We start from the raw sequence: 27637 nt of genomic DNA, 5'->3' as shown, positions 1-27637 counted from the left end.
CTCGTATTGAAGGTGTAGAAATATTCAGTAAACGCACTGACGATAAAGTAGTACACTTAAGCGAGCGTCTAACAGGAAGGTTAGATATGGTAGAGGCGAAAATAGGGGAAATAGAAAGAGAATCCAGACACATCGCAACATTCTCGCCCCAACTAACGACTCACCACACTAGCGAATGTAATACCGACAAGGAAGACACGCCGGTAAACAAATCGATAACGATAGAAGCCGAGCGAAATCCCGCGAATATTAGTACTGCAATTATGTCAGCAGATCCGGTACTTACACTACACCACCCTTCTAAGAAATGGTTGGATGACGTTCCAACATATTCAGGGAAAAGTAATGAAAACCCTCGAAGATTCTTAAATCAGTTTGGAGAATATTGCAACACATTTAAGTTAACAGACGCAGAAAAATTGAAATGCGTTAGCCACTGCTTGAAAAACACGGCATATTATTGGTGGGAGTTGGCGAAAGATTCGGTACACGCATACGAATCGTTTCAGAAAGCTTTCATATCCCAATTTTGGAATACTCGTATCCAAAGCAATTTGCGAATACAGTTGCATTCTGAAAAATTCGAAAATCGTAAATTTCAAAATTTAGAGGCGCATATCAGCGATATGTACGAGAGAACTCGTTATCTTGATTGCCGTATGGAAGACGAAGAGTTTATTGCCATGATAATTTCGCAATTACCACTCAATTATCAATTACAACTTAGTGGACGGCAATACGGTAATATTGTAGATTTCAAGGAACAACTGTTAACGTATGAACGACTCGTTAAGCTCGATAAAACGGTAACGCACAAAGAAACTAACGAGCGCAAGAACACGAACCAACAGACACCGTTATACAATAACTGGCGTAACCGAAATGAAGGGCAGAACAGCGGACACAAACAACCTCAAATTCACACACTGAACGTTGAAAACTGCGGAAGTAATTGGTATCACAATGGATATCGAGGTCAGCGATATGGTAACGGATTTTATAAACCACAGTACTATCGTCGTAGAAACGAGAAGCGACAAGACAGACGCGAAAATGAATCACAGTGGGAGAATAAACGTCAGGAGGGGACAGTTAATTTCAGAGAGAATTCAGGCGAAAATCGAACAACGAAAGAACGATCGGCAAATTACAATAATCATTCCGGAGGTCAGTACAGCATAAATGCACAAACGTTTGTACCGTCTGAAAAAGGGAACAGCTTTAGCACCACCATTCACGACGCGCGACAAGGAGAAAGAAATTCATATTCTATAGCGCCAAGTCACGAGCAAAGCAACACGGAATGGCCGCGCATGCAATCTAGCAGAAGCTCAGATACAAACCAAGGAGGTAATAACACATTTTTGATTTCACCGAATGCAAATAATGGATTTGCTAATTTGTCACAAGAGCAAATTAGAGGATTTAAGGACAGTGCGGTAAACTAATTAGGGATGGCGAAAACCCGCTCCGCACGTCAGTCCCTAATTGTAAGTTAGACGGGGCTAGTATAAAATTGGATCCCGACGCAAATGACAAGAATAATTGTCGAAGCATACACACCATTATGTTCAAAGAAAACGAGCGTGAATTTTTACTCAGCGAGCCCACAGCAACCGAAGTTCAAGCGAAACAAGCACTATGTCCGGAGATATCGTTAACTTTAAACGGAGTTAAAGTGCCTGTACTATTAGACAGCGGCGCAGAGATATCCTGCATCAGCGAAGACTGCGTAGCCATGATAGAGAGCACCGGAATATCATTACCGAGAATGCCAGTACCAAGTTTAAAGATTCTAGGGGTTACATCAAGGGCTAGTCCCATCATTAATCGTCAGACCTTATTGGAAGTAGAAGGTTTAGGTAGCACCAAGTACATTAATGTATTAATCGTAAAAGGATTGGCTAAACCAGTAATTTTCGGTGTAGACTTTCTAACTAGCCATAAAATAATTTTGAATTTTGCAGGTTGGATGGTAACTGCTATGGATGACACAGAAAATACGAAAACTACTGAAAATTGGGAAGTTTCGGAAAAATGCATTGCAATCATTCATAAGGAAACTTCGTGTATTAATAGTGACATAAATTTGATGGCGACCGGAGCTGATTTAATAGAAGCTGTAAAGGGAATTACCATGGTAAATGAAACCGGTAGAAATAATCTTCTTCATGTCTTAAGAAATTTTCAAAATACATTTTCCGAAAAACCTGGGTTAAACAAATTATATACAGCTAGTATTCAGGTCATACCCGGTGAACCATTCCATAAAAAGTCGTATCCCATCCCGGCGAAATATTTGAAAGAGGCTGAAGAATATCTAGACTTAATGTTGGAATGGAATGTAATAAAGCGAGCGCCTAGCCCATTCACGAATGCGATACTCTGTGTGCGAAAGAAAGACGGAACAGTACGTTTATGCCTTGACGCGAGGGAGATCAACAAAATTACTGTTCGAGATCGGGAAAGTCCGAGACCAACGAATGATATTCTGCGATTATATCAGGGTGTCAAGTTTCTAACCACACTTGATTTGTCGGCAGGGTACTGGCAAATACCCTTAGAAGAAAGATCTAGACAGTACACATCATTCCTATTCAAGAACTCGCAGTATGTGTTCCAAGTCATGCCGTTCGGCTTATGTAATGCGGTAGCTGAGTTTACTCGTTGTCTGGACGAAACGCTAGGATCTGAGTGCAAAGGATTCGCGCGAGCATATGTCGACGACATTTTGATTACATCGTCATCATTCGAAGAACACCTGGAGCATATCGGCATTGTCCTAACGAAACTACGTGACGCAGGAATGACGGTGAAACTGCGAAAATCCGTATTTTGCCGACAAGAGTTACCATTTCTAGGGCATATTCTGACACCGACCGGAATTCATACCGATCCTGAAAAATTGAACAGTATTTCCAACTTCCCTACACCAAAGAATGTTAAACAACTACGTACATTCCTGGGAGTTATCGGGTTTTACCGAAATTACAGCGACAAGATAGCCAAGATCGCAGTCCCATTGTTTGATCTACTCAAGAAGGACAAGCTGTGGAAATGGGAAGCAGAACAGCGGGAAGCTTTTGAAGAACTCAAGAAGGTCTTTCTCGAAGAACGAGTCATCTATCATCCCATGTTAGGTCGGGAATTTCTACTATACACAGACGCATCTGATTATGCCTTAGGGGCGAAGCTCGCGCAAATGGACGATGAGGGAGTAGAACATACCGTAGCGATGGCGAGTAGAACATTGAATTCGGCAGAGCGAAATTACACGGTCACGGAGAAAGAGACACTAGCAATAATATGGGCTCTGCAGAAGTTTCGAGACCTGCTTCTGGGAGAACATATAAAGCTAATGACTGACCATCAAGCCCTGATGTGTCTAAAAGCAGGCAAAATTTTTGGTAGCAGGCTGACACGATGGTGCTTGCTGATGCAAGAGTTTGACTTGGAAATATGCCACATTAAAGGGAAAGAGAATGTAGTCGCCGATTACCTAAGTCGAATACCCGATGTATTGAATGATGAATTGACACCGAGGAAGAACTCCAAGGAATTTTTGGTAGCTAATCTTGTGACACAACAACTTAAAGATAACGCAACAATCAAGAATGTTTTTGACCAGATAGCTCAACTGCAACAGGAAGATGAATTCTGCAAGGTCATAATAGATAAATTGAAGGGTTCAGAGGTTCCAACTAGGTTAGAGGAGAGATACTGCATGTCGGAGGGAGTATTGTTCAATCATAGCAAGGGAAAAGCCAGATTTGAAGAGCCATGGAAGCCGGTAATACCGAAGCGAAACATCAACTCGATTATTTGGGAGGTTCATAGGAATTGCGGGCATATTGGTTCAAAGAAGCTGACACAGTCATTGATTAGGCAGCTATACTCTCCGAATCTGCACAAGTCAGTCGCCGCCATTACTCGATCGTGCGACTTGTGTCAGAAAGCGAAACATGCCCAACAAAATCTCGAAGGTGAGTTTAAACCTATCCTTCCGGAGAGACCACTGCAGTTGGTATCAGTGGATGTATTGGGACCATTACCTAGATCAACAGCCGGGGTGAAATATGTGTTCGTGATGGTAGATTTATTTACAAAATACACCAAGTTGTATCCCATAGTCAATGCCACCAGCAAGATAGTATTCCAGAAAGTTAAACAGTTTATCGCGGAAGTGGGTCGACCGGAGAAAATTATTTCAGATCATGCCACACAATTCATGAGTCAAGTTTGGCAAGAAGGACTCAGAAAACTGCAAATCGTACCCACCACGTCTTCGGTGAGACACCCGCAGAGTAATCCTGTGGAGAGACAAATGCGCACACTTGGTAATATGTTGCGGACATTCTGCCACGATACACAGCAGAACTGGATGAGTAAATTAACTTTCATTGAATGCATTTTGAATAATACTGTACACAGTTCTACCAGTGTTACTCCATATGAAGCGTTAACAGGAAAAAGATCATTGATAATACCGTCATCGTTACTACCGAGACATCACGATGAAGCTCTGGCCGCAGAAGATAAAGAATTAGTCGAGATACAGAAGGAAACTGAAGAGTTGGTCGCAGCCAAGTTGACATCCACGGCGGATCTTCGGAGAAAATACCAGAAAGATTCCAGCAAGATGAGTTTTAATTGTGGAGATTTAGTACTCAAGAGAACGAATCCAGTAAGCCAATTTTGGAAGTACGTTACTAAGAAGCTATTTCTACTCTTCGATGGACCATATATGATCACGAAGATTATTAGAAGTAACTGTTACGAACTGTCTGACATTAAAACGAAACAAGTAATAGGACACTATAATATAACGCAGTTGAGGAAATATTACATTCCTGTAGAATAGTATACACTGTTACACATATGTCCGTTTGAAGACATATATCGGTGACAATACTCTATGTTTGCAAGTAAGTATGTAAATAAGGTCAATAATATGAAATGTAAATTTTCTGCAAATAATTAGAATATAGATGAGATGTTTGTATGATGAGAAATGGTCCTAAGACCTATATCAGAGTATAGTTCGTTAGTCACATTTCTGAAGGGGACTATTCTATAGAGGTATTTGAGAAGCCCTCAATAGAAATGAATTTTATGTTTATTATTTTACTTCTTACCTCTATGACTTTGTCTTAGTCCTGTTATGAATTATATTTACCAGTATTGTATCTCTATGGTCAGGTCAATTTGGTTTTACTCTTTAAGTATTTTCATGTTTTATCTAAGTAATAATTTTATGAAATGTCTTTGCAAACATTTGTTAAACGGCGACGAATAGGAAATGAGCTTACACCTTTTAATATTGTTTTTGGGTCATTACTGAGGAAAGAGTATATGTGATTGGACGCTCGACTGCGCATATATTTTATTTAAAGAATTTAGTATTTCCAGTGTGATTTCGGAGAGTGTTCAATAGAGAAAGCTTTGACTGTTTGAAACAAATTGGAACGGGAGTTTCTGTTCTATTATCATGGGAGAAGGATTAGAGAGAAAGAGCTCCGTGATTTAGTCATAAATGAATGTAAGAATATCACGTAAAACATTGGTACGACGACTGAATAGCTAGAATCTACGTGAAATTGATGATTTTATAATAAATACCGGAACTACACAATGAAGAAGAGGTAGTTACCGATGTTCGAAGCTCTACTAAAGAATCTACGACGACGATAAGTTTTGACTAACAGCATAAATATAACTGGATCAACGACGAATTAAGAAGAAAAGAAGAAAAGGACTATCAATCTTCGAGATGGAAGGAGTTCGACAGCGGTAGACGGCATCGTAGACGGTGTACCGGAGGACATCATCCTTCTAGACGACTCCAGGTGACCGACGCCAGTCCTGCTGGAGTACCAGCAGCACGAGAGGAGGTGCATCGAGACGGAGACCCAACCAGCGACATCGGAGGAGAGTGAGATCTAACCAGCAACATCGGAGGAGAGACAGGGGTTCGGAGAGGTTTTACACAGCCTCTTGGTATTGTAACGACGCGACGAGGTTTGTTTGCCCCATCCCCGAATTAACAAGAACAGCGAGAAGTTACCTGTCCTATTTTAATGGCAAGATATCTTAAACTATGATGTTTACGATCAAGACCTAATTTGAAACTCGCTAAAACAACTTAATACTACTTAACTACGTAAAGACTTGTAGCTTGTACATACTGGACCTGGTTAACTGACATTGATCAGTAATATGTAAGATATCAAAGTTAAAATCTGTTAAAGTCATTAATTGTCTTGAATGTTTAAAGAATAGTCCCAGGTCCAGAAGTCTTGAGACAGTTTGATCTACCGAAAGAGACTGAGCTAGTAAAAACAAAGAAAAGACTAATTTGCCAGTTAAAATGTGTTTCAATAATATTTAAAATATTGACTGATAACCAAACTATTATTCAGTGATACAATTACGTAAAACGTAATTAGTTCTGAAAGACATTTAAGTATAACGTATATTGAAATTTTGTTTAATGAAAAACCTATTTAAACATGAATAATTGTATCAAAGGTATTTGTATGTTGCTTGCTAATCATTGACTCTGTCACTTTTCATGTTACAGTTGGATATGTTGCAAAAGAGTATTGTCACCCATACAACCATGATTTTGACCCTAGTAAAAAGTTAAATTTTCATTATATTTTATTTTTCCGATTGATAACCATACTTACATATCATGTGTATGTTAAACCAGATAGACAGAAATATTTAGCTTGGATTGTCTTGAAAGAATAATTAGTTTTTATTACACTGAGATCAGCAGTCATAGAGAAGTTAATGCTTTTAAACACACTACTTATATTTGTTGATTTTAAGGTCAGAATACTTACACCAAAGAGAAGGAGACATACTGCTAAGGAATTATACGACATTTTATTGTTTGGTATTCACACTGAGTCAAACTACACCAGTACATACAACTTGAGAATAATTTATTTTCACTATCAACATAACAAGACATATTTTAGTTAATATTCTGTAGAGGTTAGTAGTTGTGCTACATACACAATCACGGCACTAGTACTTTATAGAGTTTTCACGGCGCCCAACTAGACCACATTTTACATTATAGATATTGGCATTTTAGGAAATATACTCTATAGAGTAATTCTGAAAATACTTATAGAAATTTTGATCACCCAACGGTGGTACACCCTTTTGAAATTTTGGTCGCTCATCCTTGGAGCTGTCTGAAAAATAACAGAAAAAAAGGGAAAATTCTGAAAACACTTCACAAAGAAGAAAATATTTCAGGTTGAGCAACTTTTAAAAAATGCAGGACATCATGTCATTCGACTCCCACCATACATGTGTGAGTTCAATGCTATTGAATTAGCATGGGCAAAGATCAAGAGGTGTATTTGGGAATGTAATACCATGGGAGAGTTTTCTGCGCAAGCACTTCAGACGCACACACTGGATGCTAACTCCGTAACAAAGGATGACTGGATAGGCTACTGCAATCATGTTGAAAAAATAGAAGATGAATACTGGAAGAGAGAGATTGCAGAATAGACTTGACAATGGATCAGTTCTTAATAAATTTACATGACAGTGACTATGACTAATTCCTTTCATCAACAAGAAACAGGGCCACGAACAATGATGAAAATAGTAATATTGACAGTGCTACATTGTGTTTGGCTCAGCCTTTGTAAGAGCTCGTATTTATTCTTTGACTTATCAAGATATGTTAATATTTTAATGTTTCCCTATCGCCTAGTTTCGTATGACTGAGAGGTGCCATTTTTCCATTCATGGTATACATGAGATGTGGATCAAACCAAAACTGCCTTCACTGTGGTGAGTTTCCAAACTTTAGTCAAATTTTCTTTACCATCACTTAATGTTAGAATTATTAATGTCTATTTCCATGTGTTCAATGTAACAACATGCCATTATTCCTATTTTTACATTTTCACAGATACACAATATAATGTTGCACTTACATTACTGTGCTGCATATTTTTAGAACGCCTAATATGCAGCCGGGCTGTGCCGAGTTCCGTGCGAGTTCCCCTGTCGCCGCTTCGTTATGCCGATCCGTGCCGAGCAATGTTTGTTTTCATAATTATGGGATGCAGCTCGCTACTTTCAGGGTCCCTACAGTATGTATAAAATGGAATGAATTAATGCCAGGAACAAACTAATTTATACTTTGTAAGTTTGACACGGAAGTAAATTCAAAATGTTTGGACTGTCTGAAATGCACTAAAGTGAGGCATCATACTAGTATTTGTTTTGTATGTATGTCAAAATTTTCTTAAAAATTATGAAAAATAATTATGATAAATGGGGTCAATAGCCTGAAGGCTGGTTTGGGTCTCTAATTTTTTCCAAGCAGTGATACCAATGACGACATGAGATTTTTCTGCAGTGGCTTATCAATGCATTCAGGAGGAGGAAGGTGAACAGATGACACAAAAAACTCCCTTAACTTAGGACCCAATCACCATGAGCTCTAACCACAGAGACAACAGGTGCACAAATTTTTAAATCAAGTACCTCGTCATAATCGTCGTCAGAATCCTGCCGTTCGATGTATTCCACGACTCCGCGATCGTTGTAACCACCGCCGTACCCAGTGCGCTCCTCCACCTCACCAAAGCGAGGGGCGTTGCACATGTTGCACGACTGCCGCCGGGCCCAGTTCACATTCCCGCACCTTCAACACGAAACCCGTCGACTTATCAACCTGCAAGTCTTCTCTTCCTTAAGGCTTGGTCTCACACTCAACATTACTTTTTTAAGGACTGTTTCTGAAATTTCAACATGATGTTTGTTGTACTGCCACAAGTATTTTCAATGGATATTTACTTAGTGTAATATCAAAATTATCATCACTTGCGCAACTTTTTACATCAATGATATTACTCTAAGTGAATATTTATTGAAAATATTTGTGGCGGAAAAACAAATGCTAAGGAGGTATTGAGTTTTAGGATCATTAAAGACAATGAGGAGTAACTAGATGAGATTGAAGTATTGAAGGAATGAATGGATGGAAAAAATCCCACCAGCTCACTGCAAATCCACGTTTCTGAAAATATCATAATTTTACCCTTGATTCCGGTGGGGATAGTATCTTTATTGCCCTGGTGGGCGGCGACTCAACCACAAGGCCTCCCATAGGTTGGGAAATTTGGTTTCATTTAATAGTTATCTGCAATTCACATTTTTTAGGTTCGTATGTTGTTTGATCATGACAGCACACACACATGAAATATCACTGGCAGTTATCGTGGGTCTGTACACACAAAGCCTCCATACAAGAATCTCAGAAAATAGCACCTAGTTGTACCAAATGGAAAATACTGCAATATGTTCCAGATAAGATGTCACTTTTTTTTTACATGTGATTTAATGAACAGTCAGATGAGTGAACCTAACATTATTATTGTTATAATAATAATAATTTATTATTATTATTATTATTATAAAAAATTAAAAAATAATCACTGACACTCGATCAGCTAGTATGGTGCTACATGAAATTATGTTTATTTGGTTTATTACATCACAATCTTGGCCACAGTGTATCGCTAAGGCACAGATACAGTTTTACAAGAGATAATTACTTGTTTCAACACATTTTAAATGTTTAAAAACTGCATGACAATTAGTGTGTTGCCATTTACATGACACACCTAGCCTTAACTGCCTACTGCCTACTTCCTCAAATCTGGGCTACAAGAATTTATGCACCAGCAAAAAAAAGGGAGAAGATAGAACCGCACCTCAAACTAACCCACTACCCACAAGTATTCACTCACAAGCCCTGAAAGGTTACTTAAAAAATATACATGTGTACCTTGCACTTATAAGTTGCTCGCAGCAGACTACGAATGCTTAAGACCACAACCTCTAAAATGACTTTGAACCACTCTTTCAGCAATTAACATTGGATATCTTTGGTTCGCTTCCGTTGCACAGACTTCAGTATTACAAGAAGAGGGTTCAACTAATAACCTTAGCCCTGCTACATTCATTATCCAATTTATTAATTACTTTAGTTTTTTACTTCTACATAGCTTTTACTAACTCCTTTAAATCTTATACCTCTGCTCAATTACTCTATGACTCAATTTTACAAATATTCTTTACAATTACTTGTGGCCCACTTTCTTTCTCTATTCATCTGTTCTCCCTACCAATACGTTTATTCTGTTCTGATGTCCCTTCCAATTCTGCTGTCATTCTAATGAGTTCACTTTCCATTACATTTTAAAAAAATTCAAGCTTCTTCCTCACAATATTGCATGAGGACTTATAACATACTACCAAATAAAACAATTTTCCTTGGTTCCAACAGTTCCCTAAACCCATCTTGGTCTTACCTTCCTCTTAGTATTACCTACCACGCCTTCAAACACCTTCTCAAACAGAATATTCCTCGACCAATATTTCCACACCTACCAATTATGAGATGTTTAAAGTCATTCACACACAAGATGTGCACCATGCTTATAAGTTGTACTTTCGTGAAACAATGAGTTACCTACGGCAAGAACACGTCTGAGGGAGGGACTGAGGCCTCCAACAAACATGTCACCACACGCAACAGAGAAAGCAGACTCACTTGTTGCACTGCCAGTCGTCTGCACTGAACAAGCCACGGCTCTTTTCCGCCGCCGCCTTCCCTATCTCCTGCCCCAACTTCTTCTTCTTGGCACTGTCCCCCTTCTCTGAGGATGCAAACCGCCAAGCCATTACACCCTAGTATGCCACTCCAGCCCTTGTTCACAACAGCACTTCCACTACTTGCTGTCAAATCAAAACTAGAAAACCATTTAGATTAATGGGTGAAACATTATCAACATATTTTACAATATTACTTGTTCCACTTGTAAGATCTCAATTTCATATAAAAAAATTACAATACTATCAGCATGTAGTCTGCTATATTTCAGTACTTACAGTGAAATAAAACACTTCTGTGATGTAATTTAATAACAGAAACTCAATAAGGTATTTTAACACAAATAAATTTGAATGGTTATGGATAATCCTCTCATATTTGTACACAAAAAGAAAATTTCTTATGTCACAGCAATCTTGTCCTTTTAGTTGGATTGCAAATCTGTCTTACACCTATGCTTTTATTACATATTTTACAGCCTTAAAGTTTGATACCATAGACAAAAGTGGCTAAATGAAAATTATTTTTTACCAACCCCTTTTAAGTTTTATTAACATCCTTGTATAAATTATATAAAATTCAAACATTTAACTACCAGAAAATTGTGTGTGAGAGGATGTCTGGTGTAAAGAAGAGACTGACAAATTAGACACAAAATTTTAAAACATTGGGCAAGTTAAATTTTGTACACTTTAAAATACATCTCTGATATTAGGGAACTAAACCAATCTCAAAAATTAAACCTCAAATAATTTATTTGTAACAATATAATTAGTTGTACCACTGTTCAGTTAAACTGAAAAAACTAAACATTTGATTGAAATAATGCTGAAATGTGCAGAAATAAAATAATAGTAAGCTACCCATCTAGCCATGTACATTATCTCCCTAATGATATTGAGTATAAATATGTATAGTTACTTATATTTTCTGGTGTGCTTTAAAATAATAATTTAAAAAGTTTGTAAAAAAAATCAATAAATAGAGTTAAAAGCAAACCAGCTGCAACTTTTTTTTCCAGCATTTCAAATTTCTCTTCAGTTTAAATCATGAAAATTATCTGTAAAGAGGTATGAGAAATTTAAAAATAAGACAAAATTTCCATCAAAGTTTTATTATAATATGTATCTTTAAAGTGCATTTTGTGTTTTCAGGAAACCCAATAACATGCAGTATTTAGCGTACAGGTAAAAAGACTTCTCTCTACAACTTATTTTCTAATCATGCAACCACAAATCTTAAAATTTGAATATTGCACATATTATTAACTAATATGGTGAGGAACGTTTATTTTACAATTATTTACATACACAAGTCCAATAAAATTCTTATAAGTTTCAGTACACTTAGCGAACACAACATAACTGGCTCAGACACGGGACGAAACAAAAGCTATCTGGCTTGCCACCAACTGAAAAAAGCTGACAAAAACTGAATGTACTCACCTTTGTTACATCTGTTGCATGTATCTCTACGGGCAAAGTTCACGTTTCCACACCTGTGGAAAAAAAAAATTATAAATACCTCAAACATTATAAATAAAGTAACAAAACAGATATTTTTTATTAATTACTTAATACATACATACATTTATAATATTTCAACCACTACGAAAAGGTAACACCAACCAAATGAGAAAGCTGTTGAAAGCTGTCAAAATCTTCACTTATAATACTAGATCAATGTGGGATGGACTTATTTCTCAGAACCTATGTGGCAGAATGTTACAAGATCACCTACTTAGTACATTTGTAGGAGTATAGAATAAGTGATGACAAAATAACTTACAGGAAAAATAAAAACTGATGTTTAACATGACTGATAGGCTGAATTGTAAAAAAAATTAATTGGCTTTTACGTTAATTTCTTCAGGGGTAGCATGAAATAAGTCACAACACTAAAAATTGGCATCAGTTAATGAAAAGACAACTTGATGGCTTCGTGATTAAATAATGGCAAATTTAAGTTTAAAGCATGCAGGGAGGAAAAATTGGTTGGAGATGTAATGGAGAAAACCTTCCTAACAGTGTAGACTTAGCAGTGTAGTTTAGGAATAAGACTTGTTAAGTCCAGTCGTTTGAAACTATTGTGCAATACAGCAAAAAAAATATATCCCTTTTGGTTTGACTTACAGGTGCAAGTAGTTAGAAAAGATCATATTTATTTGGAATATTCTGGAAACTTTATGCACAAAGCACTATATATGTTTTCAAATAGACATTCCAGAATTATCAATCAACATTTTTTGCATACTCCACGAAGAAAAAAATTTTCATATGTTTCCTATTCAGTGCTTCTTGGCTGTGCTACTAGTGAAAACACCCATAAAAACAATAACAACCTATTTACTACCATAAGCTAAGCATTAAAAAAAAATTAATTTGCCCTAAACACTAAGTGCTACCTTAGATATCAAAAAATGTTCTAGATAAAATATTTGGTAATGTTTAGAAGATTTACAATATTGAACATGCTTTATATGGTCTAAACTAAAGGAGTGATTGTTTTGATTTGCATCTAATTTATTTTACTTCTTGCAGTACTTATTGTTTCAGGGAATAGCTGTAGATAATATTTTGAATATTTACAATAACTTTGACCAGATTGTATACTGTGATTTACTAACAGAGTTATAAATTTTTTTCATCTTTCAATCCCTATTTTTTCACCCCTTGAGAAACAATTTATGTTATCCAAAAAATTTGTTTTGGTACTACTCTTATAAGGTATAATAACTGTATGCATATTTAATATTTTAATATTAACAGAGTTAGTGATCTTTCTGTTCAATTCTTTAAAAAAAAAAAAAAAAACATTTCCATCCTTGGTCCAAACTCAACAAAGATTTTCATCTCTAATTTTATGTATCAATCTGGAAGTAATTTGTGCAAAATCATGGCAGTTATCATGTCCATAAAAAGTGATATACATATCTGTGCACGTATGTGTGTATGTATGTGTGTGTATACACACACAAACAAACACACACACACACGTGAGAGTTGACGACTTTGGGGTCTAGGGACCAAGAAAACAAAACTATGTAGAAATTTTCTGAAAGTCACACCATCGAAATGAATGCAAATGTCTTTCTTCCAAATCTACCTAAAAGTATGTGAATAGTTAAGGGGATGGTTCACAAACAGGCAACAATAAAGGTGTTTTTCTTTTGAAAGTAAAATAAGAATGTTAATTAATTTAATAAGAAAAAAATTCATATGCTAGAAAAAAAAACTTCGCAAATTTTTAAGATGTTTAGATGTATCATATTTATTTGATACACTCTCCCAAATCGTAGAAAAAAATTTAATAAACATGACTATTAGGTCCACGAAGTGACAGTAATTTATGGACGAGGAGTGAAATTATTGTGTGATGACTGAAATCAAAGTTTTAAACGATTATGTATACTTGCCTTTGTGTAATGAGTTAAAACTAGCATTGTTGTCAAACCCATTTTTTTAATGAATTTTTTTCTTTTGGATAGTTTTACTACAGGTTACCAAACAAGTGTACATTATAAAAATTTGTGCACAATATAATGCACAGTTCGTTACGCCGAGTTTATTCTTCAATTTAAAATCTTGGTAATAACCAAAAGCGTTACAGTTCTCACGTAAAACATCAAATACTGGAGAGCAGCGCGCCAAGTAAAATACGCAGTTGCAATACCCGCCAAGAGAGTGCGCGGTGAGCATCTCACGCAGCTCGGGGAAACAGCGCGCAACGTGGAGTTGCCAAGTCACGTCGCTACTCGCTGGCCCGCCTACATGTAGAGTACCAGTGGCGTTTTGTTTTTGGTTCTCGTGTTGTATTGCGTGTAAATATATGTAATGGGTAACAAAAAAAACTACCATACGAGAAAAAGAAATAAACACGCGAAAGTAGTAGCACGGTCTTGGCGAAAAAGGAAACGTTTGAACAAGAAAACAAGAGCCTGGTGCAAGACAATGAAGAAAACTTATCAAAGGGAAATATACAGTAAGTAATACATTATTTAAATGTTATTGTTATTTTTAACATATTTGGAAGAAAAAATTATGGATAACATGACATGTCAAACTGGTGTCAGTTCTGATTTGTAATTTATTGCTTATTCTGCACGAAATTATTGTTTGTTTTTTTTTTCAATGTACGTAGGACCTAAACTTATCGAAATTGATTCAGATGTGTAATTATGATGAAACGTATATCGTGAATGTCATGGGCACAGAAAATTTTCAGGCGCACACGAGTGTTCTTCACACACGTGACAACGCGCGCAAATACGCCAGGGACCAAAGATAGGTTACTGTGTTTTGTGGCATGCTGTTACAAAATAATTAGTTTTGCTATGGTTTCATTACATCCCCCATTCACTCTTTAGTCCCCATAGACATCTCTGGTAAATAGGCATGTTTTTATGAAGTATTCTGTGGAAGTTTAGACGTAATCACTGCAAATATTAATTCCCAGTCCTTATATCTCCACTAGCCTGAGTAAGGGTTAGTGGATACGATAAGAGTTAGTTCAAAAGAAGCATCTAGCTCTGTACTATCAGTGGTACCTATCTGCGCATGCACGAGTTGCCAACGCTCCTCTCTCTTTCAATGTGTTTTCTGCATATACCATTGCATACGCGTCTCTAACAGCGATGTTTTTGCAGCGAGTACGGAGACTGCGCGACTAATAGATAGTGGATTCGAATTTTGGTTCAGTCACAATTTGTTATCACGTTTATTAATTAGGTAAGAAAATTAAATTTTTTTTTCTCAAATCAGGGATGCTATCTCACTCAACTTCGAAAATATGTTACTAAAGAAAATATACAAATTTAAGTAGCACATTTTCTACGTGATTTTGATTATGAACTTTTTTTTCCTTCGTGTAATGGTAGAAAAAGGTAATTTTCCGGTACAATAATTACTCAGTGTTTCGGATATTTTTGTGATTCCGAAGGTAGTATTTCTACTGTAAATAAGGATGTAACTAATATTGTTTTTCTTGTAGTTGTTATATCATCCACTTGAACTTATTTAAAAAATACAACTTATTCAAAATGACAAATTATCAAAATTACTTGTAACATACGATAAGTAGCTTACTACACAGGCATGTGTGAGCCAAACGAAAAATTTCAGACATAAACTTCATAGGAATATACCTATTAATTCAGGATTATATGCCTATTATTGAACTGGCAATTTTTGTGTTTGAAAATATGTATTTATCTATTTTAAAATTGTAACACAGTAAAAACAATTTATTACTGATATTTAGAAAATTCCCAAAGAAATAAGATATGATTCCTACTTATTTTTTAGTGTTCCTTACAGTGTTAGTGGGTTTTTCGATTTGGTACTGTTATGAATGACATTTAAGTTTGATAGTATTGAATAAATAACATAATACAAAACTGACACTGTAAGGGATCTACCTCGAAAGGAATAGCGTCAAATGCACCTTTTCGTATTCGTAGTAACTAAACTTTCTTGTCGATTTATCAATACCAACGTGAGACAGATGTTTCATACATTAATTTTTTCTCAATATGTATATCCATAAATATTATGTGCTGGAAGCAGGCCTGGAATAATCTTAAAGTCATTATCTAGCTATGGAAGGTAACGGATTCGTTCATATTTAGTAAATATACATAACCAGCCGGCATGAAATCTGTAAGTGTATGAATTGTAATGCCGGAATTAACCAATTACAGAGTTTTCGGGAGGAAAAGGGAGCAAATACTGTTGTGGTAAAATATTTCGGGGTTATTTGTTACAGTAAAAAATAATTATTACTAATTAAAAAATCATGTACATTTCTTTCCCCAAAATTTTTTTATAACAAATAACTCCTGGTGTCTCATTTTCTAGGTGTGGACGGATCACATGGACAAAGCAATTGTAGAAGCTGGTATAGAGGAAAAACGTTTAGCTCTGGAGAAAGGAGATGTCGATGATGATGGAGTACCATTTATTACAGTGGTAGTTGATGGAGGGTGGAATAAACGAAGTTATGGTCATAACTATACTGCAAATTCTGGCGTGGTAAGTAGTATATATAGTTTTTAAACACATGGGTGTCCGAGTAAATGCTGAGCATGTATGTGTATGTGTGTGTTTGTGTCAGTACATGTCACCTTAATTTTCCTAATGGTTTCTATAATATTGGACTATCCTTTCTTGTCAAACCTATTATCATTTGTGGCATTTCTAAGTGGTTAACATGATTCGGATAATTTTTAGCATACTTTCCGAAGGAAAAATAGGCTTACGAGATCACCTTCCCGCATGTGGGTGGTTCTGTATCATGTGTTTGTCCCAAAAATTTGTGGAATGGAGACACCGATTACAACCTAACTAGATATAATCATAGTACTTTATATGGAAATCTGACATTCATTCTATTCGAAAATGTTGTGCACTTGCTTTGAAAATGGTGGCTGTTTTAATTTGTTAGGGTAATATGCTATATATAATTAACTATTCAATGGTTTCGAACAAAAATTTGGTTCGCTAGATATCACGTGTACTTATTTTAAAGTTTTCAATTATAATAGCTTTGAAATTTTAAAAGCTGGCACCACTAACATTTGTTTACTCTTAAAATGAAGAAACTATCGTTATTGTTATCGTTATCATCTGTCATTTTGCAGATAGACCTGTTATTTATTTCATAATATATACTTGAAACAACTCATCCGATTCCTGTTATTTCTTTTTTGAATGAAGTGGCAACAAACTTAGAAATGACATCAATATACTTTTTAAAAAATTTGAATTTAAAAATTGCGGTGACGTAAAATATTTTGGGCTTAGAGTCTATAATATGAACTATTATTTATAAACGGGATCACCCGTAAGATCAAAGATTTCAGACATTCAATTTTCTTTTCAGTAGTAAAAAACAGTTTTTTTTTTTTACTTAAAACTATGAAGTGTATACTCCCTCAATGTACACTTAATATTTATGTGTATAATAACTTATTTTATTATAAGTGTGAAAACATAACAAGCAAAAATATGTTGTGAAGTGGAGTTACATAACAGAAAAGATCAGCATGTGGTTAAGTAAAAAAAATGTTCCATATGAGTCACGTAGAGTTCATTACTTCCCAAAGGTTATTCGTAATAAGCAATCAATGATTAATGAAACCACGCTGATTTATGTTATTTTTGTAAATAATAGCAAACACTGGCTAGTTAATCTATTTCACTTTGCAGGATTTCCAAACGTACTTAATTTTCAGGAGTGCCAAATTTCCCATGATGCTTGTTCTCTTTACACTAATTAAATTTTCTAATTACCTATAAACTTCCACTTCTAAAAAATTTCTGAGATGTTTTACAAAACAAATTTAGAATCATATTTCCTATAGCATGTGCCCACTAAACTTTATGATTTTTTTTTTTGCAAAATGCTCCCATTTATACTTTATTGTTCATTAGTAATCACATAACAAAGTTAACACACTAGGTTCTGCCCGACTCATTCTGTAGTCGTAGTAACCGTTTACCTGTAAAGAGCTTCAGGTTTTCAAGTTCCTTTAAAACTTGTTATGTACATATTTACCAACTCTAATGAAAAGCTAACAACTTGTCTCGTGTGTTAAGAAACAGAGAATTTTACATTAGCGATTCAAATGTGATTCCTACTTTGTTTTAGGCTGTGATAGTTGGTGAAGAAACAGGAAAATTATTATTTGTAGGCGTCAGGAACAAATTTTGTTGTCTGTGCAACAAAGCCACAGAAAAAGATGGTGAAGTGAAATCTCATACCTGTTACAAAAATTGGGATCGGGACAGGCCTTCAACTGCTATGGAGCAAGACATTATTGTTGAACGTTTCAAAGCGAGTGAAAAAATACATGGAATAAGATATAAATTCTTCATTGGGGATGGTGATTCAAGTGTGCATTCACGACTTGTTCAAAATGTTCCTTATGGTCGTTCTATTCAGAAACTCAAGTGTGCCAATCATGTTGTCAAAAATTACACATCTCATCTACACAAACTAGCGGCCGATAAATCATTTCCAGCAGAGGCACGTAAATGTCTGAAACAGTCAATACATGGTTTGACTGCAGAAGCTCGGGGGGCCATACGGCATTGTGCAGATAAAGGATTAACAGTTCAAAAGTTAATAGGAGACTTTAAAAATGGATCTCATCACGTCTCCGGACAGCATGCCGAGTATAGAGAATACTTCTACAGTAAGACTGACAGTAATGCCCATTTTGATATTATCATTAAGTCTAAACTCTTTGATGAAGTGGAGGCCCTTGTCAACCGCCTAGTACTGAAGGCTCCAAGGTTAATCAAGAATAAAACCAGCAATGTTGCAGAATATTATATGAGCCTGCTTGCAAAATATAATGCAGGTAAATGGATAAATTTTTCTCAGCGAGGTTCCTTTCCACAAAGAAGTTACATTGCTGGTTTACAGTTTCAGAAAGGGTACCGATGGGAATTAAGTCCATTCAAATCTGTGACAGGTGGAAGCCCAGGATACACCCACAAAAAATTAATAAATCAGAAAAATCACCGACTTCAAACCAAAAAAAAGAAGACTACTTGAATACTCAGATGACAAACCAGCAAAGCGAATAAAAATATCATTCCCTCCAGATGCTGATTATGGACCTGATGCAGAAGGATTACAGCAGAAATGCAGTGACTTCCTTATTACTTTGCAAGTAACTAAGGAAGAACGAGACAGGATAGTGGAAGACACCGCTTCACAAGGGGACAGTCAAGTGTGGCATGCCATGAGGCGCTCACGGCTGACAGCCAGCAACTTTGGACTTGTCTGCAAAAGAAAAGACACTACACCTTGCTCAAACCTTGTCAAGTAATTACTATACCAACCACAAGTTGTAACACCAGCAATGGAATACGGATTTCGAAACGAGTTCCTCGCCATTAAGCGGTTTGAAGAGGAGTGTGGTTTGAACGTTACAAAATGTGGTTTGTTTGTGGACCTGAACAAAGGTTTCTTGGGAGAGTGCCCCGATGGGCTTATCAAAGAAGAGAATGCTGTTGTGGAAGTAAAGTGTGTGCCTTCTGCTATTTCACAGGGTCTGCTGATGACTGCAAAAAAGAAGAAAGGCTTCTTAGAAGTGAAGTCGGAAAATGAAATGAGACTTAGGAGAAGTCATAACTACTTTTATCAGATACAAGGCACACTTAATATTACTGGCCGTGTGATGTGTTACCTAGTTGTAATGACCGACAGAAAAGAAAGATTGTACATTGAAAGAATATTCAGGGACGAAAACTGTTGGAGACAGGAAATGCTACCTAAACTTGAAAGGTTTTATATGCACTGTTTGCTGCCAGAACTGGTTGCACCAATTTTTATTGTCAGAAAAAGAGTACATGAACCAGCTTACATTTTAGAAGCTCAAAAAGCAGCAGAAGAAACAGAAAAGTGAATAAAAAAATATGAATATGTCATTGGTGAAGGTGTAAAGAGCCAAATTCAAAAAAAAAAAATGTGATGTATACAGTTTAGGAAAATAGGTTTGAAGTTAAGTTTTAAAATTCATAATTGTCATTGTGCAATTTGATAGTTATGTCTTTCCCATACTGTATGCAAAACTTTGTAGTTTTGTTTACTTAAATAGTGGTTGGCGGAGAACAAAAACCAAATTCTAAGTACATTTCACAATGACTTCTAATGACGTACTTCATAAGAAGCAGTAATCACGTTGCAAATTTTACTAATACTGGTGGTCTTTTTTTGTCTAAATTAAGATCAATTGAAACTTCTTTTTAAAAAGTTTGTAAATTGGGTTATGTATGTGTGTATATATTTGTGCGTGAGTGTTTGTAGGTACCTAGTTAATTGTTACAGTGACTTGGTTTATTTTTTATATTGTAAAATAAGAATTTGTCCTTCAGTCAGAAAACAGAGTTGTTTATAAATAAAAAATTGTTCACGAAATTGTCAACATGTAATATTGATCACCTACCGTTGAAATATTTTAAATTTTAATATGTTGTTTTTCATGTAAAAATAAGCAGTTAAGTGTTTGTATAACTTTTTAAGGTAAATATGTAGTTGGGCGATGTGTTAAAAAAAAAAATTTTAATCCGAAAATACTTTTATTCTATGCTCTTTAACTTCCTCTTTTTTATTAAACCCGGCGGAGATAAGAAATTCCAAATACTTTAGGAGATATCAAATTTTTTTAATTTTCATCATAATACCTGTGCATTCATGCGGCATTCAATATTGTTTCTTGTTTACAAGTATCAATTTATGTTTTATTGTTTATGTTTTAATGTTTGATGTTTTATTTGTTATTTGGATATTGTTGTGCAAGTAATAAGTAAAAAAAAAAATTACGTGAGTTCCTACTGTTCATCCTTTGTCCCGGTTTGTTAGGTCAGGTCAGTTACATTATAAATACTTTAAAACTAAACATCCATTAAAATTAATTAATATTATTTTTAATGTCCGATTAGTTTGAAAGTATTTATAATGTAACTGACCTGACCTAATCGACCATTATAATTAATTAGGCATTCACGAACACACAGCAAAATAAAAAATGTCGGCGGTTGAATGATTGCATAGGTCTTGTATTGCAAAATAAGATCGGCGATATCTCCTAAAGTATTTGTAATTTTTTATATCCGCTGGGTTTTATGAAAAGAGGAAGTTAAAAAGCATAGAATAAAAGTATTTTCGGAATTTTAAAATTGTTTTAACAAATATTGCCCAACTACATATTTACCCTTTTAAAATGTTTATTTTATAACCTAAAATTTTTTATACTTGTGGTATTGCTGAATGTTACAAATTGTATAGGTAACACTTATTGGGTATTAGAAATTAGATATTTTGCATCCAACTTTCTTTGTGGATTTTGATTAAGATAATTAACATTTGCAATCATTTAAGTATTAATTAGTGTAAAATGTCTGTGATGATATTTAATAGTAACACCTCTAATTAGACAATTTACTATTGCAAAAATTGGATTTAAGTTACCTACTCAGCAAAGATTTTATTTTACATTTGTGCTAATCACTATTTATAAATTGGTTCTGCCATTATTATTCCTATTTACTTCACTCTAAGTATCAGGTATAAATTACATCTCATAACTTCAGGTCTTTATAAATTCAGTAACCGTGAGAAAATTTTAAATTATGAAATTATGATTTATGTTTGAAATGTTAGTGAAAATAAAAAAAAAAATATTTTTAATGTGTGTTATAGTTTTATCTTGAACCATAGTTAACATAGAATATTATGTATAGCACGGTAATGTGTTAATATCTAAAGTGCGGGCGAAGGTATTTCCCGGCAGGCCGTCGAACTTCGCTCGCCTGCGCGGCAGATTGTCAGCCTGGATCAGCAGCGGAGGTCATGGCCCTGGTCGGGTGGAGTATAACTGGCAACACTGTGGCTCTCAGCCCTGTTCTGCGCATGCGCGGGTGAAACCCACACATTCCTCAGGGAGGGGGGCAGCCGACTGTCTTTGCGTGTCTAAAGCCGGCCAGGAGAGAGGAGAAACACACCCTTCCCGTCTGAAGAGCCTGATTCGAATGACCGTTGTTTCCAGCTACACAGGTACTTATACTGAACGGGCGGAGTGGTCGGATAGTTGTTTTCGAAAGCTTTATTCACATTTTACCAAAATTAACACAATTTGGAAGTGTAGCGATTTTCAGTCTCTGAACCGCCCCCTTAAGTATGTGTTCTGCTCAGGGTGAAACAAGCAATACCCACAAAATGTCAGGTTATTTGTAGCCAGAGAAATCACAAGAAAATTAATGTGTCTGCAGTAATTTTAAAACTACAGCAAAATCTCAGCCAACAAATCTCACAGTCAACAAATCTCGGTAAAAGCTGTATTGCAAACTACAAGTGATGGCAGCTTACACAGGCACCACTCACACAATTATTAGTTTTTATAGATTGAAGTTGGATTAAGGTGGCACAGTGATAAACTGAACTTAATTTCAGAGGACTCGAAATCAAGCCATGTGGCATCCTGATTACAGTTTTCCACAGTTTCCTGAAATGACTCCTTACAACAGACCAAGAATGATTATTTTCGCAATATTCCTGGTCTGCGTTGTGTATTTATCATCACTAATGAATGAACTTACTGTCAGTGAGCCATAAAGCCAAAATAAAATATATTAAAGAATCTAAAGCCAGTTAACTCCACTTAATAAAGACGTGAAGCTAGCAGAGGGCACCAGGCACGGAAAAGCCGGGCAAATCACAAAGGATCAGCGACTACCAGGGACCCGCACCTGCCTTTTTATTATTGATGCACCGCTCATGTAACAGTTTTGTCATTTAACAATACTAAATCAACTTTATTGTTCTACTTTTTATATAAATAAATTAACAAAACAAAATTTAAGTCCATGGTATACCTGAAAACATTGCTAAGTGTTAATTTATTTAATTATCTGGGTGACAGCTCTGGAACCTCACTGGGGCTATTCCATACCCTCCAGACCGCTCTGGAAAAATCATAGTTTGACTTCCCCTCCTGGTTGCAAAGGTTTAAGAACCAAGTTTGCCACAGATTAGGAAATGATACAGATGGAGCATCAGCTGTCAAACATGAAGCCATTCCTCCCCCCCCCCCCTCCCTTTTTTTATCTTCACATACCAGTTTGGCGGATGTTTGTTTATATTTGTATCAGCTGTTCTAACCTGCTTTTATTAAAGACTGTAGTTAAGCTGTTCAAAAGAAAATTAGATCAAAATATTAATGGTTGATATTATATTAACATATGGCCTAAGTTAAAAGCCCAAAAAAGAATCTTCAAAATACAAATGTAATGTGAGTTTGCATTTTTCTACCAATTTAATATCAAATACAGGTACAACTGATACATTTGTAAACAAATGGCCGCCATATTGGTATGTGTAGTATCTAAACTGAAGTTTTTACCCCTAATAGCTTCACCACCCTCGTTAAAAATTGGATCTTATGCTTCATCTGTATATTTCTCTAATCTCTGAAGTTTGCTACTGGGTACTATATATTATACAGAAAGAAAGAGGTTAACATGCTTAGATGGTGAATCATTTTAATTATGCTGGTAAATAACAAAAATTTTTACATCTAACAGTCCATTTAGTATTTTCCCTGGTCTTTTTTAAGGTATCTTAAAAACATACCCTTCATTTTTTTCTTGATTAAATAATGTTGTTTTGGTTTGTTACAAACATGAGAACCAGAAGTCACCATTGTAGGTATAAGTAAAATCACAGCTCTCATCCATACAGAAATAGAAAAATTTAATTTAAAAATTGAAATTTGGCAAATATAAGTTATCTCTATTTTTATATTTATTTGGCAGTCAAGAAGTCTTCTGTTTATATGAGAGGCCATTGCCAAATCTGTGGCAGGACAAAAATAGCATGTAAAAAGCGAATTAGCAAAACTACCCTAAGAGAATGTGTACAATTAAAGTAATTCCACACCACAGAGTTTGATCATTTGTAGGACAACCAGGTGCAATAGTGCATAGATTCTCCTTCCTATAACACGGGTGCTGCAAAAAAGAATAAGCGAGGAGATTGATTGATTATTGAACAGCAGCTTACAAGCGTGTAATATTTGATTAGTTTGATTACAGAGTTTAAAGTTGCAAGATCACGCACAGAGGCTTAAAGCCGACGGGAATGCCAACATTGAAATGGGCTATGAACCACTAGACACCAACTAGTGCTCATAAATTTGAGTCAAATAGGGGTGTTAGGAAACCATGAACCTCGACACATGAACATGAAGCATTTGCGTTCACAACAACCAGGCGCAAAACTGTAGGATTTAGGTAAATATGTAGTTGAGCTGTATTTGCGAAAAAAAATGTTAGAAATCCGAAAATACCTTTATTAGACGCTCTTCAACTTCGTCTTTTCATTAAAAGCGGAGGAGGTAAGAAATTCCAAATACTATAGGAGATATCGCCGTTCTTATTTTGCATACAAGACCTGTGTTTATCATTCGACCGCCGCCATTTTTTTATTTTGCCGTGTGTTTGTGAATGCCTAATTAATGAAAATGGTCGATTAGGTCAGGTCAGTTACATTATAAATACTTTGAATCTAAGCGTACATTAAAAATAATATGAAATTATTTCAATGGTTCTTTAGTTTTAAAGTATTTATAATGTAACTGACCTGACCTAACAAACCGGGACAAAGGATGAACAGTAGGAACTCACGTAAAATTTTTTTGTTACTTATTACTTGCGCAACAATAAAAAATAAGACTTTAAAATTAGAAACGTTAAAAACTCGCCTAAGTTGGAGGCGGTAATTAAACACCCGTTTTAAAACAATAAATGAACTAAATAATTACGTATTGTTTAATTTGAATTCTGGCCTATCACGATCAATCACGTGACATCATTATCCAATAAAAAAATAGATTACTCGTAAACAAGAAACAATGGTGAACGCCACATGAATGCACTGGTATAATTGTGATGAAATTTAAAAATTTGATATCTCCTAAAGTATTTGGAATTTCTTATCTCCGCCGCTTTTAATGAAAAGAGGAAGTCGAAGAGCATCTACTAAAGGTATTTTTGGATTTTTAACATTTTTTTTCGCAAATACCGCTCAACTACATATGATGAAATTTAAAAATTCGTTATCTCCTAAAGTATTTCGAATTTCTTACCTCCGCCGCTTTTAATAAAAAGAAGAAGTTAAAGAGCATAGAATAAAAGTATTTTCGGATTTTTAACATTATTTTTTGCAAAGACCGCCCAACTACATATTTACCAGGATTTACAAAGAGAGCCTTCACTACCAGAAAGTTTTGCATGTAGGATTTAACAGACACAAGTCATCTCTAGATAGGGTGCTTGTATGTTGAACACTGCCCATATTTTGGCCTATATGCATGTAATAAGCAGAAAACTTTCAAATGTTTAGAAAGTTTTCATTTTGTGTGTTCAGCATTTGAAAAATACTGTTTGCAAACGGACAGCACTGATCAATATTTTGTTTCGGTCTTCTTGACTTCCTACCACTCGGTCTGTTATTTTCTGTTTACCTTATTGAAATGGGAACCGGAAAAAGCCATTATCATGAGTGTTCTTCTTCAATGCTACTAAAGGACACAGACTGGGACAAAAAGTACAAGTTGACTAATGTATTCAGACCATTGTCCACACCACCCATAACATCAGAGAATCACGTGGACCAATCGACAATCAGTGTGCATCACACACAATTTAGGACAACGCAACTGCAGATGGGCCTATACTGTCAGAGAACTCACATTAAATGTAAATCATGCTTCAGAATTGTGAAGTGTGATTACTATTTGTATTTGTACGATTGTCCCACAAGCTTATTATGCACTTCGTAGCCAAAATTGATATTGCAAGTGCACATTTAAGAGTGCAAGATAGAATATTACTGTGTTTACATGATGAAAGTACTGTGACAGTAGCTACTGCAACTTTGCTTGGAGTGTCATCATAGCTATATTTATGAGGCTTAGCAACCAATCAAAATTCTTCACATAATTGAAGCAAAAACAAAAAAAAACAGCATTGTATATAACTAAACATTACTCAAGAGAACTATGCTATTTGGATGGCATTGTTTAGAAGATATATCATGCTTACTACCACCAAGAAGTATTTGTAAAAATTCTCCAATAACGTGCAAAATTCTTCTACAGAAAGCATAACATGCAGGTACATATTATACACCACAACATATAAACAGCTTAAAAAGTCAATTACTGGCACTCATTTTCAGAATTCATAGTAGTATGCACATAATCCAAGAATACGTATCACAGGTATTTAACAACAAATTATGAGACTTTCATTGGTATTCGTATTAACATCTTTCAAACATAATAAATAGGAAATGCCACACATAAACACACACTGGCAAGACACTAGAGCCGGTACCCATAAAATAGCGTACCGACACGATCGTTAATTTTTTCCAACTACTTCGGCGCACGTCAATCGATTCTCCGAATCGTAGGCCATGAACCTATTGCACTCTATATAAAATACAAATAAGTTCTAACATCAATAAATCATTAGCATTACACATTCAATGCGAAAAATTTGTCATTATGTTCTTACTGTGGGTCAGTGCATATCCAATCTCCCTCATTCAACCGAAACTGCGACTTCCTAGAGCTTGATTCCATGACAAATTTCACGAGATATTATCAAATTACTGCAGCATGATGTTTTAACACATAAATAATGACAAATATATTTATAAAAAAAACCTCTCACTTTATCCACAATCTTTAACGCAAGTCGTTTTTACCACTTCCGCTTCCGACTTTAAAAAAAATTTTAAAGTATCGATTTCAATTTAAAATCGAGTGATATAATTTTTTCGTAAAGTCTAAAATTTTATTTACAACTTCTCCTAGAAAAAAATTGAAAAAAAATTTATAATTTTTTTTGAATGTAAATGAAAATTCTTTTAAAAAATTAAATATATGTCATTTTTGAAATATTTTTCTTTCAAAGTTGCAAAAAAACTTACATTTAAATGATAAATTAAAAGGTTTTTTTTAATTTATTGTGATTTACATTTTTTACATATGTTTATTTCAAAATACTATCTACAATGCAGTATTATAAGAGATTAAAGAAATATCAATCTACAGTTAAAGCTTGCAACCAAAGGAATGAGAATATTGATTGTGGAATTATTGATTATTTATTTATTTATTATCGTTTGATTTTTTGTTCTATAGATCCCAAGTGGATTTGAGTGCTCCAGGATATAGAAAAAAAAAACTTTCTATGTGTTTCCCTGTATGTATAGTGTGTGTGCGTGTGTATGTGTGCGTGTGTGTGCGCGTGTGTGTGTGTATGTATATATATAGACAATACAATAAAAGTAAACATACTATAATATAAATTACACTTTACATTTCATAAAACAGAATTTATGAAAAAAAAAGCATAAAATTAAATCTACGTCACAAAAGGAAAAATTAAGTAGAAAAAAATT

At 35.2% G+C, this 27637-nt stretch overlaps 1 protein-coding gene across 3 annotated transcripts in view; it reads right to left on the bottom strand.

The window, feature by feature from the left end:
* The window catches only part of LOC134530828 (zinc finger Ran-binding domain-containing protein 2), an 83213-nt gene extending 56257 nt beyond the window's left edge, over nucleotides 1-26956 (bottom strand). For 2 of the 3 annotated variants that reach the window (XM_063366076.1, XM_063366075.1), the window contains exons 1-4: nucleotides 26746-26954; nucleotides 12103-12155; nucleotides 10598-10703; nucleotides 8524-8683 (exon numbers count right to left, since the gene is read on the bottom strand). In XM_063366076.1, coding sequence (XP_063222146.1) covers nucleotides 8524-8683; nucleotides 10598-10703; nucleotides 12103-12155; nucleotides 26746-26813 — 387 coding nt within the window. In that variant the 5' untranslated portion in view covers nucleotides 26814-26954. Of the gene's footprint in view, nucleotides 1-8523; nucleotides 8684-10597; nucleotides 10704-12102; nucleotides 12156-26745 lie in introns of all 3 variants that reach the window. The other variant, XM_063366077.1, reaches the window with a different exon arrangement.
* Nucleotides 26957-27637: the final 681 nt, after the last annotated feature.

This window comes from Bacillus rossius, chromosome 3 (genome assembly GCF_032445375.1).
Source record: "Bacillus rossius redtenbacheri isolate Brsri chromosome 3, Brsri_v3, whole genome shotgun sequence".
Lineage (NCBI taxonomy): Eukaryota > Metazoa > Arthropoda > Insecta > Phasmatodea > Bacillidae > Bacillus > Bacillus rossius.
Note: the sequence above shows the minus strand (reverse complement) of the source record. Positions and strands in the feature narration are given on the sequence as shown.